Below are 21,165 nucleotides of genomic sequence, written 5' to 3'. Positions count from 1 at the left end.
GTTCTGCGCGCAGCCCAGAGTCTACTTGACATTCTCTCTCCTCCCTCTGCCCCTCTCGCTTGTGCTCTCTCAACATAAATAAATTCTTTAAAAAATAAATAAAACCCAACTATACGAATCAAGAAGCCAAAGTGAATTATCAAGGTTACATAAGTGGCTTGGTTGACATGATATCAAACATGCAGATGGAAAGAGAAAGTCTACTTTATCCAAATGATACCAAGTATGGGAACATTCATTAACATCTGCTGACAGAGAACCGTTTTTCTTTTTCTATCAAGTGTCTACCTCTGTATGGATAATGATTATGTGGCATGTGAAATGAAGGTGTGGGAGGTTCAGGACCAGTAAAAGAAGAAGAATTATCCAGTCCTGTAGCAAAGTGACCCAATAATTCCATTCCTCTTTGTTGTGGTCAAGAGTTCCTTCTAAGATAGTGAGAGGTCAAGGAGAGTACAAATAAAACAATTCCTCAAAGTTGGCATGGTCCACATTTTGTGAGGAAGGAAACTGAGGATTGAGAGTGTCAGGTTCGAGACTCCACAGTTGTGACTGGAGCTCAATCACGCTCGCCAACCCATTCTTTCCTGTGCATGCTGCCGTGTCTGAGCTTCTGGGGGGACATGTGACCCTTTCAAGGCAAACCCAGTCATATCATCTCAAGGGAGACTACAATGTCTGCTGAGCACAAAAACAACCCACTTTCTAGATAACAGAATGACTCCATCCTGTTGAGTGACCTGACTTAACAGACTCTAGGAAATCTGTGTAGGCTGGAGGAGCACCGTCACCATCCCCAAACTGCTCAGTGAGTGAGTCTGCCAGACTCAGACCTCCCATCTGAAGGAAGGGTGGCAATGCTGTTCTAGTCTGTCTGTGATCAATCAACACTGCACCACTGGTTGCCAATAATTATTTTTTTAAAAAAGAAAAAAAATGCAGAACTTTTTGGGGGGGACTCTTTATCTCCCAGGACAGGGTTTCTTCTACATCTAAATAATGCTTGGCTGAGGATAGGGGATTTGAGGTTAACAGCAGAAATAAGAGAAGGTTCTCCAATAGAAAGCAACCCGAGTCTTCCTGCTGCAGGAGCAGCAGCCTTCTCCTCATTGTCATTGCCATCACCTGCTCAGATAAAGCTCCTGCATGCTTGCGCTAACTCATTTATGTTCTCGATGACTCCATTTTACAGCTGCGGAAGGTGATGCACAGCCAACCTTTCAAAGACTAGTTCACAAGGGGAATAAGACAATGTGAATACTGATATGAAGCAGGTGTTCCTATTTCAAAAACTGCAAGACACACACTTACTTTGCACAAGACACACTTTTACATTTGGAGTTGTGAGGTCTGCTCTCCCTGGAAGACTGTGAGCACCTTCCTCAATAAAGAAAGGATGTGGTCTTCCCACACCTTCGATGGAGGATGAAGGAGGTATCCTAGACCCAGGCCAATTCCCCAAATCCACAGAGGTGGGTCTACGCGCATGAAATAGCCTGCAGGGCCACTCCCCTGCTCAAATCCACTTTTGCAAGAACTCTGGCCCCAAAAGAGGATAATGAGGGGGATGATTCATTTGGAGTGAATATGCACATAGGACCTTAAGGCAGAATCTGACCCTAATATCAGTTCCCAGCCAATGTACACACCAGGCAGTGGCTCCCAAACTTTAGTGTGGTTTCAGGTCAACCAGGGAGTTTGCTACCAATGCTGATTCCTGGGCCCACCACAGAGAGCCTGATTCTGAAGGTCAGGTGTAGGGTTCCGGGATGGCATCACAGAAAAGTACCCTAGGAGAATCCAGTGGAATCCCCCACTTAGAGAAGCAACATCCTAGGCCCACAGTATCTGCTGGGTCCACAATGAGTGGGGGACTGTGCTTTTATAGAAAGCCACTTTCGGGACACCTGGGTGGCTCAGTCAGTTAGGCATCTGCCTTCGGCTCAGGTCATGATCCCAGAGTCCTGGGATCGAGTCCCGCATCAGGCTCCTTGCTCAGCAAGAAGCCTGCTTCTCCCTCTGCCTGCCACTCTCCCTGCTTGTGCTCTCTCTCTGACACATAAAATCTTAAAAGAAAGAAAAAAGAAAGCCACTTTCAACCACTGACAGGGTTCAAAGTGATGGCTTGAAGTCAAGTATAATGTCTCTTGATTAAACAGATTTTCTTAAAAGTTAGGATTTTTTTGTATGTAGTTTTAAGTTGTTAAAAAAAATATAACCCCCCACCCCAACACACACACACACACAGAATGATGTTATTTTAAAATTAAGAGCTGAACAAAGCATAGAGACCAGAGTCACACTGCTTTCTCCTTTGGAAGTTTTGCTTAATGTGGGGTTTTGGACTGTGGGGCATAAAGATCATTCCTTGGGAGCAGCTTTCTGTCTCTAGGCTTGAGAAGGGGAACTCCCACACAACCTCCAGAGTTTCTGACCCAGTTACCTGCGCCATTTCCACAGTTCCATGCCTCCACCAAAATGCCAGGTTAGTGGAAAATTACAGAATGGAATCACGAACCAAAAAAGCTTTCCATCTTTTAGACCGTATCTATGAAGTAGCTGATTATTTGAGAAATCCAAAATCTGAGGAAAAGGAGGAAGTGGTCCCACGATCTTTGCTAGCTCTGATTTGGTAACAAAAACTAACCTTTATCGGGTACTTAGGAACCAGACAGGGAGTTCTATGTGTGGTGTCTCATTTCATCCCCACAGCAATCCTGTGAGGTAGGTACTATTATGATTTTCATCTGAAGGATGAAGAAGAGGTTAAGTAGCTTGCCCAGCTAGTAAGAGCTTGGCGATCTACATGTGGGTTTCTGAGCCCAAAGCCCATATGCTGGCTCACAAGGCTACGCTGAATCTCCACGTGCGTGTTGGTAAGTGTGGTAAAATGCCACACACTAGTGAGGCGCTGGTCCTCTGAGAACGCATGCCTTGGAGATAGCCATTTCTTACCCCACCCAGGCCCCAAAGAAACCTAGCGTACAACTACAGTGTCCTGCCTTCTTACTTCATGGTGTGCTCAAGTCTTCACTTAAATAGAACCCGTTGTCCTTGGCGGCCACCCCCAAATTGCAAGGGCTGCTGATGTCATTCCTTTGGAGCTCACCAGCAGACCAAGTCACCTGAGAATCCGGAAGGAGCGTCTGCGGCCCTGCTTGCCCATATGACCCACTCAAGAAGCAAGGAGATAGCTTGTGTTGGTGCATCAGTAAAACCTTTTCTTTCCAGGTTTAACAAAGGGGAGATAAAGTCAGAATTGCCCCAAGGCATCTGCCCAGAGCAAACCTGATTTCTCCCCGGCCTACAAGGTCAAAGGATACCGTGCACCACTCTCCCCCACAGCCACAGCCAAGCAAAGCAAGGAAGGTGTTAATTAGTTCCCCTAAGAGAGATCAAAAGCTCGACTCTGCTGTGGTGGAGTACAGGCTGAAAACAAGGGTTCAAAGAAAAACTTGTACGTGTTCACAGCAGCATTATTCACAACACTCAGAGGGTGGAAAAACCCTAAATGTCGATCACCCGACAAATCTGGAAAAACAGAACGTGGTATATCCATGCAATGAACTATTATTCAGCGATAAAACAGAATGAAGTACTGATTATACCACACCGTGTTTGAAACATTATGCTCAGTGAGAGAAACCAACCACAAAAGACCACATATTGTATGATTCCACTTCTAGTCCTATCCTATACATTGTAATATTTTGCCCCACAAAACCCAAGATACTGTTCCAATGTCGCAGTTTTGCAGACCCACAAGTGACTGTGGACTGTCCTATTGTCTCCATCGCCATAACCTACCCAAATCTTCTACATAGTTGTACCAAAAAAAAAAAAAAAGTGGGAGGGAGAAATCGTCAAAATAGAGTCATATTAAAGTCCTATTCGGATGGATAACATATGGATAAAATATCAGATAACTTTTCCTGAGCCCAGGCTCCCCGATGCTAGACTAACTGGGGATGGGAAGTGAGGGTGGAAGTTCCGAGTCTTACTTAAATACTGTAGCCCAGCAATGGCCATGTGTACGTGAATGCTTCTTAACCGAAAGACGTCATATTTTTATTTTGGATTACACTATCACAGCTAGCAAGATACTTCCTAATTGTTTCTGTTCTGTGCATATTTGGAAGTTAAACGTATCTAATTTGGTTTCACACAAAGAGACAAATGGAAACTCAGATGAACCTTCTCTATGGCATCTTACTCTGATTAACCGTAAACTGACAGGGAATTGGCAGTTTTTCAAAGTTTCCTTCTCCTTGAATGCTAATAAGCCAGGATGGTGTGGAGATCAGTGTTCCCATAAATCTGTTTTTCTTTTTCTTTATAAAGCTCATTCCAGAGCCATCTCGAAGGCTGCATGTTAAGGCACGGACTCCAGCTCAGGAGAACAGAGGCAGGTTTCCTGGAGGCTGAAAGGGTCAGCTGCTTACCGCTTCCATCAGGCCCTTCACAGTGGGGGATTTCAACATCAAAGCGTCGAACACATCGTCCGTCTCCTTCCGCACGTACAGCAGCACTGAAAGAGAAGCAGAGGGGAGGCGTGACTGAGGAGCCCACACGGCCACCACCGCTGCCAGGCTGCTTCCTGTCACACACGCGTCAGAGGCTGACAGTATCTATGAGGTCGCGGACCCCCGATGACCCAGACGACCCCTACGAGGGTGACTGCCGCACCTCCACAGCTGACCTGCAGCCAGGGGCTAAGGGGCCCTTCGAGGGAGTAAACGGACAAGTGAGTCACACTTAATGCACTGTGATGCTTTCCCACACTGTTCACATTGGAATTTCTCAAGGTGGGTCCATCATCTCTTTAGGACATCTCTTTTTGCGGCCTCCGTCTTCTGTTTATTCATTTGATCATTCAACAAATATTGCCAAATACCCATCAGGCTGTGTGCCAGAAGCTGAGGTTGCAGCAGTGAATTAAGACATGGTCTGACCTTAAGGAATTCGTCGTCCCTTAGAGAGGCAGGCATTCCTCAAATAAGCAGACAGCCAGATGGGGTTGGACGAGTTCGGAAGGAAAGACACGAAAGAGTGCTTACAGGGGCCTGAGCTTTTCACAGAGCTGGGGAGGTGGGGAGAGAGGACAGGGAGCACAACTCCAGGCGACAGACCGACCAGTGCATAGGCCCGGAGGGAGCCGGGGCATGTCAGAGGCGTGAGGGAGAAGCTATGGACCTGGAGTACAACAGGCCTGGCTTTGACCCCAGCTCAGCCTGCTGTGGGGCTCTGCTTCCTTACACCTCTCCAAGCGCTGGTCTTCCCTGGACAACGGGGATAATAATATCATCTACCTCACGGGGTTGCTGTGGGGGTTAAATGAATAGCATCCACGTGGGGCGCTTAGCACCGTGCCCAGCACACAGCAAGTACCGCTCCTCCATCAGCGGATGCCATTAGGAAGCACCTGTCGTGGTTCTAGTGCCCTCAGTGAAGGTGAATGCGGCTTTGTGCTCATTTCTCTGTAACGTAACAGTCTCAAGTTGATCATGCACAGACTAGGGGAGATGGTAAGTGACCCCAGACACCATCACAGAGGAGAAGACACTCTCAGGGGACACCCTTCCTTACAGCAACTGCCCGGAGGCTTAGCTCCCAGAAAGAACTGGAACTGCCATTCACACGCGACCCTCCAGCCCCCTGAGCTGCCTGTGCTTTCTCTCTCCTTCCTCCAATAATATGGCTTCTGGTTTTGACTTCAGAGGGAAAGAAAAGGGCCAAGGCTGAAGCCCCCTGCGCCTGGCTACTACAGGAAGAATGTGCCGCCAAGAAACCCTGCTGAGCCTCCCACCACAGTCAGGTACCAACGGAGTCACAGTTACCACCAAGCTGAAAGAATGAAGCTGGAGCTGGAAACTGAAACCAGCTCTAACTCAAACTCCTGCCCCTTCCCCCACTCCTCCCCAGTCCCAGGGACTTTGTTAAAGCTGCCTGCTTTATAAAGGCAAAGTCTACACAGGCGCACAAGGACTCTGCCTACATTTTCTCTCTGCAGCAGCTGTTCGGTTTGTGTGTGACACAAAAGAGAAAAAACCCTGAAGTACTGCAAAGTTTCTTCCCTTTACCAAATATAAAAATAAACTACCAATTAAAAATAAACAGATTGAACGTGTCTCCAAAGATTTCAAAATGTAGTCCTTTGGAGGAATATTTATAGTCTCCATTTCAGCTGAAACAATCTAGTGGCCTAATGGCCTTATAAGAGGACTCAAGGTTAGCGGCACAGTGAGAAACAATTAGACCAGAGGACCTCAGCTACAACTGGATGAGGACAATTAAATTTAAAAAAAGGGTGGCTGGGGCGCCTGGGTGGCTCAGTCGTTGAGCGTCTGCCTTCGGCTCGGGTCATGATCCCAGGGTCCTGGGATCGAGCCCCGCATCGGGCTCCCTGCTCGGCGGGAAGCCTGCTTCTCCCTCTCCCACTCTCCCTGCTTGTGTTCCCTCTCTCGCTGTGTCTCTCTCTGTCAAATAAATAAAAAATCTTAAAAAAAAATAAAAAAATAAAAAATAAAAAATAAATTAAAAAAGGGTGGCTGTTACAGCAAACATTCTGGAAGTTCTCCCTGCAAGCCGCAAAAGAAAAATGTCATTTCCAGCAGGCTGACCCTAAGGAAACCCCAAACATGTTCTAGTAAAATGAGTCCTGCTGCCATTGGATTTACAAATTTCTTCTTTTAAAATCTTTGTCTTTGAAATAGTATGGCTGATTCCCTTGCTACAGGTGTCGCGGTAAGGCGTTAGAGGTGGTCCGGTGGCATGTGGATAGGTTGTGGGAGAGAGGCCAGGCAGGGCTGCACCCCAACCCCCGCCCCTGCTGGGCTGACAGCGCACCCCCACGGCTTGCCCCGGGCAGCAGCTTCGGCAACCGTGCGGCTGCGGCGGGGCCCACGCAATCACTCCGCTAATGGTGGCCGTGACGGCCGGCAGGCGTCCCAGACGCTAGGGGAGAGGCAGACAGCCGCAGGGGCAGGCTCCAAGTGACTCCCACGGAGCCCCCCAGAGAAGTGGCTACAAAGGCAGAACAACAAAGAGTGGCTTTGGGGAGAACTATGATCATTTTCTCTCCTGGAGAACTTCTAATAAATAAACAATGGGAACCATCACTGACCCTGATTCCTCTTGCTTGTCAAAGACCAGCTCCGACTGGGAGCTCCAGGCAAGGGGCTCAGTAACTCCACTGTCCTTTTCCAAAGGAAAGCCACTCCCAGGAGACCACTTGCTTGGTCGCTGGTAGCTTGCAGCGCCCTCGTGTGTCTCTGTGATTTAGATGTTTCAAAGGCCATAGACTTGCTTTTTGTCACAGCCCAATAAAATTCCCAGTGGCAATTTTTGTACTGACTTCACAATCTCAAAATAATCTGAAAAACACAACCTTTGGGCTAGCCAGCATGCACTAAATATGGATGCAAGCTACAATTACTTTTGCCTGTGTAATTCTTGATTTCCATATAATTCTGCCTTCGTTCTAAAGTATGTGCTAGAAAAGGCATGCAGGAACAAAGCCCAAAATGCACTTGAATATTTGATGGGAAGCCTGTGAAGTCAATCTTTTAAAGGTTTAAAGGTTGCTAATGTAATTAACGCCACCTAGGTATTTATGCTCTTTCCATTTTGAAGCACTAATTACTTATTCACAATGAACACATGTACCTAGATCCAGACCTAATAATAAAAGTCACAGCTGTAACAGTGAACACAGAGTGCTTACTATGTGCTAGGCACCTGGGTGAAGTGTCTGACATACACTGAGGTTCATCAATCCTCACAGCAACTCTACAGGTAGGTACTCTTCTCATCCCTGTTTTACAATGTGGACTCGAAGGAGCGAAGGGTCTCCCCAAGGTCCTACAACTCTGAAAGGCTGAGGAAGGCTACAGAGGGGATGTTCTTGACCACTATGCAAATCCCGCTACAAGTAGAAAAGAAATACTATTTCTCGGTAACAAAAAATTCAAGTCTGTATGGACGGCGAACATATTTAACAGGGTAGCCTGACTCACTGGAAGTCCAGCACATTACGTCTAAGATCTCTGGAAGCTCTTGGTGTTGGCTACAGCAGGACAGGAAGGGCAATGGCCATTCCCCACACTCTCCTCTTCCTCCAATGAAGGACAGTGAGTTATGTACAGTATCGAAAGGCAGAGCAAAACACTGACTCACTCTCACTTCGTTTCTTAGTCTCTTGATGAAGCAGAATAAGACCCTTGACAGAGAAAGTGAAGAAGTTGTGATGTCAGAAAACAGGCTCATTTATCTGTCTGAGATGAGTCGTTTGCATCTCTGGAACGATTCTCAACCGCTGCTGCTTGGGAGACGTTACTGTCTCACGTGCAGCAGAAGTTTCCTTCTGACCTCAGACCTCACTGCTGGCTGATTGGTACCCTCATTACCTTGCTCCCAAGGCAAAAGAAAGAACCAGTGCCTAGAAAGAATATATATTTGCTTAAGGTGCTTAAAAGGACAGGGCTGAAAGTGAAGGGGAAGACTGTGGACTTCCTTCGTCAATAACCAATCCCCAGGCCAGCCTTGAACCACGGGTCTGGGCGGGGCTGCACAGTCTTCTGTGTGAAGTGCCCCCACCATTCATGATGGGAGGGTGGGTAACCCTGCAATGCCAGAGGGGAAATACCTCGCTTCATCCCTTCTTCTTTCATCTGCTTAGAAGGTGCTGGACCAAATTCCTCTTCCATGGGCCTGAACATCCGTTTAACAAGGACACTGCTGCTAGAAAAGATGAGCAGAAATTGTTAAGTAAAGCATGCAGGGAGTCAAAAGAAAGGTTCATGTATGTGTCTGGCACTACCTTTTTCCTTTGTTTGTACCATCCCTAGTTCTCTACAACTGGATCCACTCAGCAACCTCCTTCCTCTCCCCTGCAGGTCCCAAGTCATCCCTGCCTGGGGCAGAACACACACGCCAATATCTTTAGGGCATGGACCAAGGACATACTGCCTATTACTGCATATGGATCCACAAAGATGAGACCCCTGGGTTTTACCCACTCTATCCTGCACCTAACCCCCTTCCTGCTCAAAAGATCAGGGCTGGGGTGGGGACAGCAGGAATGTACCCTGGGGTCTGTATGATCTCCAAGTTATTAGCTCCTCCCATTTAGCTAGGGCCTGAGTGTCCTACACTCTCTTGCCAGCCCCTTTAAGGGCACAGCAGGGACCTCTGGAAATGGGATGGGCTTCCCTGGCTGGTTCTCAGTTCTGAGGCTGCCCTGATTTCCTGCTGTTCTATGGCTCCATCTGATTGGAGCAGATGAGACTGCAGCAGTGGAAGTTCTCCAGAGACCCAGACCTTGGCCGCCCAGCCCTTCCCTCCTCCTTGGGAGGGGGTTTTAGTATCCCCTGGACCCCATATGGTGCTGAGTCCCCACATGTCCCCACCTGAGCCAGTGCTGGTGGTTCTGCATTTTCCCCCCAAAGTTCCTGTCCAAGGAAGGGGAGGAGTCTTTGAGAGGAATGGAAATTGGAAGCACAGACTATCATTGGAGAGAAGTCACTGGTGCTAAGTGTTGTGGGCTACCTGTGTGTGTCTTCCCAAATTCATATGTTTAAACCCCAGTCTTCAGTAAGATGTTATTCAGGGGTGAGGCCTTTGAAAGGTAATTAGGACATGAAGGTGGAGCGGCCATGATGGGATTAGCATCCTAAGAGGACACAGTGAAGACACGGTGAGAAGTTGGCCATCTGCAAGCCAGAGGAGGGTTCTCACCAGACACCAACCATACGGGCATCTGATCTCACACTTCCAGCCTCCAGAACTCTGAGAAATACATTTCTGTTGTTTTAAGCGCCACCCCCCCCGCCCCGCCCCGTTTGTGGTATTTTGTTAGAGCAGCCCGAACTGGCTTAGACATGGAGAAAATGCTCCTGAATGGAGTCTTGCTATTCTTCAAGCCCTCAAGGGAGTAGACAGGTTTTTAGACATTTTTACTTTCTTTGGAGATGCCTAGAACTACTAGGCACATGAAGCAACGCCAAACAGGCAGTTCAACAGGATTATTTTTTTTTTATAATTTTTTTTTAAGATTTTATTATTTATCTGAGAGAAAGAGGGATAGAGCACAAGCAGGGGGAGCAGCAGAGAGGGAGAAGCAGGCTCCCCGCTGATCAGGGAGCCCGATGCGGGGCTCGATCCCAGGACCCCGGGATCACGACCCGAGCCGAAGGCAGACGCTTAACCGACTGAGCCACCCAGGCGCCCCCAACAGGATTATTAAGACATGAACTCTGGGTCCAGATTACTTTGGTTTAAACCCCTGCTTTATAATTTACTAGCTATGGGAACATGGACAAGCTCCTCAACTGCCCTGAGCCTCAGATTCCTTGTCTTTAAAAGAAAGCTGTTGAAAGAATTAAATAAATTTGACAAACGTAAACCACTCACACAGCGGCTGGATATACCGTAAGTGCTACCGAAGTGTTAGAGAAGATGATGACAGTGACGATAAAGGTGGAGAGATCAGAGAAAGAGAGATATGGAGAAGAATAAATATGGCACAGAGCTTGAAAGACGCCAAAGTTTCCATATACCCTCAGAGAGCAAAGAGTCTGCTTTGGTGCAATTTAAGGACCCACGTTGGAAAAGCTTCCTGCATGGGAGGTGGACATTACATCAATGCCAAGCTTCCAAGGTAATACAAAACCCTGCTTCAAAGACAATTCTTCATTGGCATCACTGTCATTATGAAGCTATTTGTCAGTTCTCAAGTCAAGTTAGTGGTGGGGTCCAGTGGTACAAAGAGCATAAGGTACAAAGCTTTGGATGATCCAGAAAGTATTTCTATTAATTCTAATAGTTTAAATTATTAAACCAACAATGCTTTAAGTTATCATCTCATATGTTAAGTGCTCCAAAAAGGTCTATCAATTTTTTAAAAAGACTTCACATTTTACAAAGTACTTTTCATCTTGGTCAGTTAGGTCTCAGGAACACCATGTGAGCCAGCCAGGGCTAATCTTATCCTTATATTAGTGAAAACCAAACTCAGGCTCAATGTGTGTAAGGGTAGGGTGATGTGACTAACAAGTAAAACAGGCTGTTAAGAGAACGCAGCTTTGAAGGACAAACTCATGATAAAGATACCTAATAAATCTGAGATGATGATGTGAAGGTATGAGAAATGATAGTAAGAGTCAGCATTCTCTTTTATTCCCAAGTCAAACTGTGAAAACAACTAGAGGGAAAACTCAAACTCAAGTCCCAGTTCACGGTGGTAATAAGTTGTTAGGGCACTGTGACAACTTCACTACCTTATCATAAAAGCAGCTCATGTTATTCCATTGTGTCTTGGAAATGGGGTGACAATGACCTCAGGAGCAGAAGATTAAAAATGAATTCATACAACTGCCAGTGACCAGTAGGTTAATAATAGGTAAATAGCCTGAAATATCACCAGACATGCTCTCATGCTGTGTGAGGGTTCCTAAACTAGTGATTTTCTTTTTCTCATCAAGCAACATTTATTTATATTCTTACAGTCCTGCTGACTTTTGATAGCACCCCATTCTGAGTCATGACAAACTCTGCCATTAAAATAACATCTTGGATAAGCCACACGTCTCTGGGGAGTTCAAAATGCCTTTTCACACTTTCAAATCTATAAACCCAGCAGGAGTCAATAAGTTTGTGTGGTCTGGATTCAAATGTTTCATTTATTTTCAAAGCAAAGCAAGAAAAGAGGAGCAGGTATGACAGACCCATTTGATAGATGAAAAGAACACAAACGTCAGGTCTCCTAATGTCCTGTCCAATTATACTGCACTGTACCACTGAAGGACTGTATAACTAGGAGAAGGCACTTTCTCTGATGCCAATCTCAATCTCACTGGCAAATGTGTGGCTAATATATGGGGTGACTCCGGGTTCAGCAGCATTTGAAGCCATTGCCTTGTGGGGTCAATGTCAGGGAAAGAGAGTCTCTGAGGTATGAACCAAGAACTGCTAAGTCTCATCAGAAAAACCATTTGTGAAGGTGTTCAGGTCTGAAGCCTGGGTCTCCGGCCATACCCGCCAGGCTGAGCTGCACTAGCCATTTGCGCCTAGTGAGGAGGCACCGAAATAAAGGACAGAAATGAGTCGCAGGCAGCATGGAGACATAGTTTGTCTATTTCACAGCTCTGCTTATGGTCTACATGCGCCAATTACCATGTATGCCCCCAAATAAATTGACCTTCCTCCCCTCCCCCCGTTAGCCTCAGAAAAGAGGAGGCTCCCTTATGTTCAAGTCCTTATAAGGTCTCTCACAGTATGGAGTAGGATCTCAATTTCAGTAACAAATTACTCTATGGGTAACCATTCCAAAATGACTTTAATCAGTGCTAATTTGGGGTACTGATAGAATTCATCTGGCAGAATTAGCAAAACAAACAAACAGAACCCACACATAGATTTGGTAATGATTACCATAGTTAAGCGCTCTAAAATGCAAGTAATAAATGACTAGGTTAGTAGGCCCCAGAAGGATCATTTGAAGAGGAAATACAGATATTTCTGTTCCTGATAAGATGTAGCTTGTGGCAAGCCAATGTTCTAGCCAGGAACAATGTGAAAACTATATAAAATTAAACAAACAGAAGACCTCCTGAAAGTAGTGGAGACTGCTGATGGGGCAGTCAGGGCTTGAGGAGCTGAGGTCTCAGGGAAGAGAATGCAGAGAGATGAGCTGGTAATCAGTGAGCCACTGTTCCCTCAGAGCATTTGCCAGTTCTTGTTTGGGAGCAGAAGGTGATAACCCCAGCTAAGGCACATATGCAAGGGGGAAAAAAAATAAAGTCTGCACAGCTTCTGGCAATCTCACAGTGCTAGAAAAACAGAAGTTTTTGTTTGGGGCTGCAAAGGCATCTAGGACTTATGGAAAAACTTCCAGAGAGTAAGGAAGCACAGAAAAGTGAACCAGACAATGCAGTACTCCTTCCTAGATACTTGCCAAGTCCCTAAACTGCACAGGACAAGAAACTAAGAAATTGAGCAGAAAGTCCTTGAAAATCATAGAGGAGGCCTTAGTAGTTTCCCCATGCTAAAGAGACAGAAATCACATATCAGATCCCACCAAGGAAGAGGGCCCATAGAAAGTCCCTCAGAGCTACAGTCTAGGGGTTAGGATGAAGTAGTCTGAGGCTAATACAAATTGAAACTGAGCTTAGGGTCAGTTCTGCCCTGACTGGAGTACAGTGATCTGCATTCACTCAGGCCACACACCAGAGGATAGGGAAAACCTTCACAAGAGAAAAACATGGTCATCTAGATCTTCTGTAATTTTTACATACATTATTCATCATTCAACTAATGCTTATTAAATATACTAATAAAAAGGACCAAGAGAAAAACAGACAATAGAAACAGGCCCACAGAAAACACACTCACAGCATATTATTGAGTTACCAATGTGAACTTAAAAATAACTGTTATTATTGTGTTCATGAATACAAATGACAAGACATACAGAGCTGGAGTCTATTAAAATAAATAAACCAATTAAGTGGAAACCCTAGAACTAAAAAGTACAATAACAGAAATTAAGAACTCAATAGATGAATTTAACAGAGTGGAAAGTTAGGTCAATAAAAAATATCCAGGCTGACACAGGGTGAGCAAAGAAGATGGACGTTTCAGCAAAGCACATAAAAAACACAGGGACACAATAAAACGTTCTAATACACATTTCAAATCTCAAAGGAGTGTAGAGAGGGAACAGATAAGAAGCACTGTTTGAAGAGATAATAGCTGATATTGTTCCCAAACTAATGAAAGACATCAACCCACAGATTCAATAAGTGCTATAAGATACCAAGCCAGAAAAAATAAAGAAAACCTACATGTAGGAACATATTAATAAAAATTCTGAAAAACTAAAAGAAAGAAGAACATTTTAAAGCAGCCCTCTCAAACAATAAGAAAGGGAAGGAGGGAGGGAGAGAGGGAGTGAGGGAAGGAAGGAAGGAAAGGAAGGAAGGAAGGAAGGAAGGAAGGAAGGAAGGAAGGAAGGAAGGAAGATCACATTTGAAACAGCGACAATAAGGCAGATATATGATTTCTCAACAGTAATGATGGAAACCAAAACTGAAAGAAAGTAATTGACAACCTGGAATTTGGTATCTAGCAAGAATATCCTATAAAAGTGACCGTGAAATAAAAACATTTATAATAAACAAACAATATGAGAGAATTCTTTGCCAAAAGTTCCATAGCAACAACAGCAACAAAAATATTAAACAGAGTTCTTCACTCAGCAGGAAAAAAAATCCCAAGGAAAAACACAGAAGTCGAGGAAGAAACGAAGAGCAGTGGAAAGAGTAAATATGGGTTAAATTTATAAAAGGAGTCTTTAGTTCCAATCTTCCAGTTTGCAAAATAGGAAACTAGTATACAAGTGAGAATAACTGATACGAATGTAAGAAACTGATGAAAATATTTTAAATATTTTTTAAAACCTCCCTTGCTTATCCGATGCAGATTTCAGTATTACTGGGTGGGTTTTTTAATGCAATATCTAACAGTAAAAAATAAAAATATATCAATCAGAAAGGGGTTAGGCTTCTTAACAACTGCATATGGATCTGCCATTATCATGAAATAAAAATTTTAATTAAAAACAATTGAAAATGGGAGGCAACATTGTGGCAGACACTTGTGTAACTATTTCTATGTTATGAGAATCAGTATCCGTGGCTTTGGATAAAATTTCCAAGGACAGACTTGAAGATAAGGATTTAAGTGCTGTATGTCCACTCTCACAGTAGTGGGAAAGAATAACCCTGATAAACAGTGTGAGAGGACATAAAACATAATTTTAGTGATAAGAAAGACCCGATGTCAAAGATGAATTGTAAAGAATTTGAAGAAAGTGTAAATGTAACAGACATTTCTGAATTATGTTAATTAACCAAGCAAGTATCAGTAAATCATTGATTCTTTTGGCGATATCCATAATGGTTTAACTATTCAAACCGGCCCCAAAGCTTTATGTTTTCAGCTCCTCCTTGGGAAATTGGGGAAGTGGTCCTTTATTTTTAACCACCTTATATTTATGTTTTTGTGGTAAAACAGAGCCCATCATACCTTGCTATGATTTCATAGTTTGCTTAGCATCCCTGAGAATCTTATCAAAGAAAAGTATCTGGAGCTCTGTAAAGTGCTCCTTTGAAAGAAGTAGTGCAGAATTCTAGAAGATATTTATTTTGTGCTGATGAACACAGGGTGATGACTTTTTAGATTTAGTATCATGTTGATTAAATGCACTCACTGGTGATTGGTTAGTAATCTCTAACTTCTCCAAAGGGTATTGAATTTGAGCCAAAGTGTTGGCTTCCATGGTAGATGAGCACCAGAACTGGCTCTTTTCCTCAGCAACACTGTAACCAAGCTCATGGTTCGGTCTGGCAACACCTATGGGACTCTCCCTCCTGCAAGAGGAATGGGAGGGCCCTCTGCTGGCGTCACTCAGCATGACCAGTGAAGTCACTCTGGGGAGCTGTCTCTCTGAGCTGGTATGGGACCAATCCACAGGGTTGCCCTGCCCAACCTTTACCTTCTCCTGGCTTTTGTTTTCCTAAAGTTTCAGCTTTTGAGGAGATAATACAATGCGGCCCCAAGATGGTGTGCCTTTGAGAAGAAGCAAGGGGATAAGAGAAATTTTTGGAGAGGATTGTGGTCTGAGGATCCCCGGCAGCACCATGGTGATGGCAGATTCTTGGAGGGATACCACTGTCCTCCACACACAGGACTGCCGAACTTGCCAAGGATCCCTGTGCCCCAAATGCAGTGTGAAAGCTACAGAGCTGCTGAACTTGAAGGGACCTCACTGCAGGCTGGAATGGGGGCACCACCATGGGGTGACCGTGGACAAGAGATTAAGGCAAGAAGGGTTTTCTAGGAACTAGAGGTCAGATGGGGATGAAGACCAGATCCCCTGAAGTAATGGAACAGAATAGCATTTCCCACCATATGTGACATTTGCATAGCAACTTACATATGATTTCAAGGAGTTTAAAGCCCTTCCCTCTTCCCCATAAGAGCCATTCATGAATCCCTTGTTAAGGGCCCATATTCCACAGAAAATTCTTCCTCTCTGGCTTGTTCTTTCCATCCTTCTTCCTCTCCCTCTCTTCCATTTCTCAATTAAGTATCATTTACTGAAGGACAGTAAAGGAACCTTAACGACAATAATTACAGCTATGATTTTTTTTTTGAAAGCACCTTCCACATGCCAGGACATTTGGCATACTAATGCTTATAACTCTATCAGGTAGGTATTATTATTTGCTATTTTTAGATGAGACTCCAAAAAGTTGTTATAAAGTTACAGAGCTTGTAAAGGCCTGATTCAAATCATGGCGCCTGGCTCCAAAGCAGTGGTTCTCAAACACTGCTGAGCTTTAGAATCACCTGGGGACTTTAAAAAGGTCTCCGTACCTACACTGCATCCCATGCCAATTAAATCAAAAGCCATGGGGGTGCTACCTGTATGTGAGTTATTTTTCAATTCCCCAGGTGATTCCAAATTGCAGCAAGAGGCCTGCTGCTGAGAAGGGGCGTCCAAAGCCTCTGTATCTAACTTGGATCCCCTGCCTATGAAACAAACCTGCGCGGGTCTGTCGATGCCCAAACTCAGCACCCGAAGTCACCCCCAATACTCACTTTATCATCAAAGAGGCAGGAGCAAACAGGTGTTCCCCTTTTTGTTCCATTTAGGCACTTGGCTGATGATGGCTCCCCATCCCACCTCATCTGCATTTCCTCTACTTTCCCTCCTGAATCACACTCGGGTTGGCCGGCACTTGAGGCCAGCAGGCTGTACTTGTGAACAAGTCTGTGTCCGACCACCACGTTGGCCTCGGAGTTGCGGGCGGAGGGAGTGGAGTGCCTCTGCTACGCCTCCTCCGGCTGCTGGTTCAGTGAATGCTGCTCTCCGGCGCTTAACCAGATGCTTTCATACTAACTGATTCTGCCTGGCAGGGAGTGACGAACTGGCCAGAGACAGTCCTGATGGAGGCCATGTGAACGCCAAGGAAGGTGGCACACCCCTCAGGACTCTGCCCTGACCCCCTCAGCCAGGTACACCCCTCCGGGCTTGTCACAATCTGGGTCCCGCACTCAAGAGGCTGAGCCAAGGATGTGCCTTTGTCAAGGTCAGAAAGCTATCACGACGGGGGCCCGTCTCTGCCGCACTGGCAGCCACAGATCAAGAATGAAGAGAATGAGGTGCCAGGGCATGATGGCTAAAGTGGGATGTGGGGAGTGCCGCTAGGCCGGGCTCCGATCCTGTCGCTATCACCACCAGCCGTGTGACTTAGAACACTGTCCCGTCCAACGTTCCACTGCTCTTTATAAAGTGGATGCAATTACAGCATCTTCCCCATGGGAATTTTGGGAGAATTCAACACAACACAGAAAGCCTACCTAGTCCTGTGCCTAGCCAAGATATCCAGTGAATGCTAATTATTACTTTCACACATAACAATAGCCAAGTACCAACCGTGTATTAACACTGAGGCTCCAAGGCCACCCACGTGCTCAACTGAAGTTGAATTAGATGTAGGAGAGACAGAGACTCGGGCCTCGGGCCTCATGATTATGCAAGAACAGAGGGTAATTCTTACAGAGAGGCCAAGCCACACGAGTTAGAAATAGGTCACCTGGCCACCTAAACGTTGCCAGCTTGCTAGGAAGGACAGTGTAGGCTGAGGTTGGTTGCCAAGGGAGGTCTGCACGTGAAGCAGCACTCGGGTCTCAGGCACTTCTCCCTTATGAGGCTAACTTCTCCCAGAGAAGGGAAGAGTAGAATGTTAGTGCTACATGAGACCTCGAAGATCACCTCATCCAAAATCCTCATTTTACAGCTGAGGAAACCGAAGGCCAGAGGTCAAGGAGCCAGCCCAAGGCCTCACACTGGTAAGCAATGGCCTTGGGGCAGAACGTGGGCTTCCTAAGCTCAGAGTCCCTGTTCTTCCCGTGACGCCACACGGTCCCTGGCAAAATATGTGAGTAACAGATTAGAATCGATAGTGCTAATCTTTCTGCTCCTTCCAGCCACTGGGAATCTATTACCTATGTGCCAACATAAAAAGAACAATCTAATTAGGTATTTAGAAAACTCAGAACTCTGAATTTAGAGGTCAGATCCTGGGCAAGGTTCTGCACCTAATTCTCTACCCTTAGACCAGAGGGTGGCACACTTTTTCTTATGTAAAGGGTCAGATTAGTAAATATTTTGGCTTTCCAGCCTACACGGGTCTCTGTTATAACTACTCAGCTCTGCTCCTGGGGCAGGAAGGCAGCCACAGATAAGACATAAGGGAATTAACATGTCTGTGTTCCAATTAAACTTTATGGACACTTGAATCTCATTTAATTTTCACTTGTCACACAATATTATTCTTCTTTTGGATTTTTCTTTTTTTTTTGACCATTTAAAAATGTTTAGAGACAGGGGCGCCTGGGTGGCTCAACTGGTTAAGCGTCCAACTCTTGATCTCAGCTCAGGTCTTGATCTCAGGGTCATGAATTCAAGCCCTGCACTGGGCTCCACGCTAGGCATGGAGCCTACTTTAAAAAGAAAAAAAAAAACAAAAACGTTTATGGACTGTTCAAAGACAGGTGATGGGTTGACTTGGCCCTCTGGCTGTAGTTTACCAAACTCTGCTCTAGGAAATGAACTCAGCAATATCTGCTCCACTTACATCACCTTGAAATGTTTTATAAATAAATATATTAATTGCATAAGCATAGGGAAGCCCCAGTTTGACTATAGTCTGAAAAAAACTATCTAGAGATTTTAGTTATACAGATATAATGCAAACCAAGATTTTAGTGGTATATATGTAATGTAACATAGATATTGAAAAATGAGGGGCGCCTGGGTGGCTCAGTTGGTTAAGCGTCCGCCTTCGGCTCAGGTCATGATCTCAGGGTCCTGGGATCAAGCCCCACATCGGGCTCCCTGCTCAGCAGGGAGTCTGCTTCTCCCTCTCCCTCTACCCCTCTCCCCTGCTTGTGTGTGCTCTCTCTCTCTCTCTCATGCACACGCTCTCTCTCAAAAATAAATGAAATCTTAAAAAAAAGAAAAGAAAAATGAATGTAGTTCTAGGTTGCTTTAAGAGAAAAAAGGGTCCAGGTCACAAGAAGAAATTATCCCAATATAATCTCCAGCTCATATGGTTGAGAACAGATATTTATTTCTGAGAGCCAATTCTAGGGAAACAAACTATTAAAAATTTGGTGGTATCCCCTGGAGTGGAGATACTGAAAGGTAAAACTGTGTTTGAATGAGGAGGAATGGATGGGGCTTATCTAAAGAGCAGAACTACAGCCAATGGGTGAAAGTCAAAAGAAGGTAGACATCAATTCAATAAGCTAACTTTCTGAGAGCTGCAACTGTCCAATGGTGTCATGAGTTAGCTTACATACAGTGAGAGTGTTCAAGTAGAAGCTGCCTGACTACCTATCAAACATGTGGTGTACTGTTAAACTGCTTAAAAGAGAGAGTCAGCTAAATGACCTTGAAGATTCCTTTTTGTCTCTAAAATTCCAGGAGTGCATAAAATGAGTAAATGCACAGAAAGCACCATGCAGAAACTTGATGTGCAAGACACTTGGGAGCCCTAGTGACCCCATGTAAACCCTCTCTTACCTACAATCCCAAGGACAGTGACTAGGTTCTCAGCCTCCCTAGCTTCATTCTCACCAGCCTCACCACTAGCCTTGGGCCCATTTCCCAGAGTGAGGGCTTCAAGAGGTCCACATGGGTGACCCGAGCACTACTAACTAAGCAGGGCAGGCTGTCTCCCTGGCTCCCACCTCAAGCTCACCTTGACCCTGTGTTGGGGCCAGAGATTTCAGTCACTGGATTATTGGTGAAAAGGCAGAATCTTGAAGCGATGTGTCACTTAGAAAAATAGCTAGTTATTCAAAGGCAGATCACAGAAAGGAGAGAGATAAAGAAGGGGTGGAAGGAGAACAGCATTTCCCCAAACTTCCTCTCAGACAGCCCCAGAGTCAAGCCTTTCTCATTTCTCAGCTCTAAGTCCATGGTTATCCTGTGCTCCAACAGCCATTTCTACTGACATGAACTGACTTTGGATGTAAAGAGAAAGAACTGAGTGTCTTACCCTTCTCGTTCATCATCCGTGTTGTAATACACCTGTGGAACAAAACAACAGGCTTACTGTGGGTTAGACCAAGAAATGGAAATAGATTACGTGATGCACTGACTTTCCTAGGCTCTTACACTGTCTTAAAGAAGACAAAAGGCAGATCTGTTTAATGATGCTGTGTGTGTGTGTCCAAGGAAATACAAATTTTACATCATATTCTTCCTAGGGTTAATTCTTGGATTTTAAGGAAGTAAAACTGGAAATCATTCTGATCAGATTACCTACTAAACCAGCTCTTGCCTTGACATTAAAGAAATATTTTAGCAGGACCTACAAATCATTGTTTAGAAAGGCTCTGGAGCAAGGCGTGTGAGTATCCAATCCCATCGGGTCCACAGGTGAGCTGACCACAGATAATGTGCTCTGGCGAAGGGAGGGGAGCAAGAGAGTCCCAAGGCAGTGCAGCAGCGACCCCAGGCCCCCGTCTGTTCCCCGAAAGGGCCTGGGTTATTCTGGCATCCCACAGCCACAAACATTTAGAGTCGACTGTCTTCAGGCTGGGAAAAGGTCATGCAGCTCTAGGAGGTGCTCCAGGCCAGAAGACCTCTGAGAACAGATTTCTTTAGGTGGTCAGCATGGTGGCAGGCAGAATCAGGTTTAAGGAAATTATGAAGCATCCCTATTATTTTATGAAACTACAGAAATCCATAGGGGATCTTATATGCATGTAGGTCCTCTTGACCCAGTTATTTATAAAAATTAATTGCAGGCCTTTCCTGAGCTTTATCCATGTGCTTCAGGACCATTTTTACTTGGGTGAAGGACAGGACCCAAGTTAGCATCAGACATTTACGTTTTAACTTCAGCAGTCACTTCTGGTGCTAGTATACTTCGTCACTGTCCCTGCCCCAGTTGCCCAGGAGAAAAGCTCTGCCTAGACTGACACCCGCCTTACAAACCTTCTCAAAGGCTCCTGGCAGTGCCTGGAATGCTGTCACACCCAGACTTCACGGTATAACAGAGCCGGTTCCCGGGGACTCTTTGGGCG

At 45.2% G+C, this 21,165-nt stretch overlaps 1 protein-coding gene across 2 annotated transcripts in view; it reads right to left on the bottom strand.

Annotated features, from left to right (window-relative positions):
- GRHL2 (grainyhead like transcription factor 2) overlaps positions 1–21,165 on the bottom strand; it is a 107,674-nt gene that overhangs the window by 12,935 nt on the left and 73,574 nt on the right. Inside the window, exons 10-12 of one of the 2 annotated variants that reach the window (XM_081816319.1) lie at positions 20,133–20,164; positions 8,645–8,739; positions 4,443–4,528 (exon numbers count right to left, since the gene is read on the bottom strand). In XM_081816319.1, the coding sequence (XP_081672445.1) occupies positions 4,443–4,528; positions 8,645–8,739; positions 20,133–20,164 (213 nt within the window). The remainder of the gene's footprint in view (positions 1–4,442; positions 4,529–8,644; positions 8,740–20,132; positions 20,165–21,165) is intronic. The other variant, XM_081816320.1, reaches the window with a different exon arrangement.

Source organism: Leptonychotes weddellii, chromosome 4 (genome assembly GCF_054177405.1).
Source record: "Leptonychotes weddellii isolate Sample4059 chromosome 4, ASM5417740v2, whole genome shotgun sequence".
NCBI lineage: Eukaryota > Metazoa > Chordata > Mammalia > Carnivora > Phocidae > Leptonychotes > Leptonychotes weddellii.
This window is presented reverse-complemented; position numbering and strand designations above follow the sequence as displayed.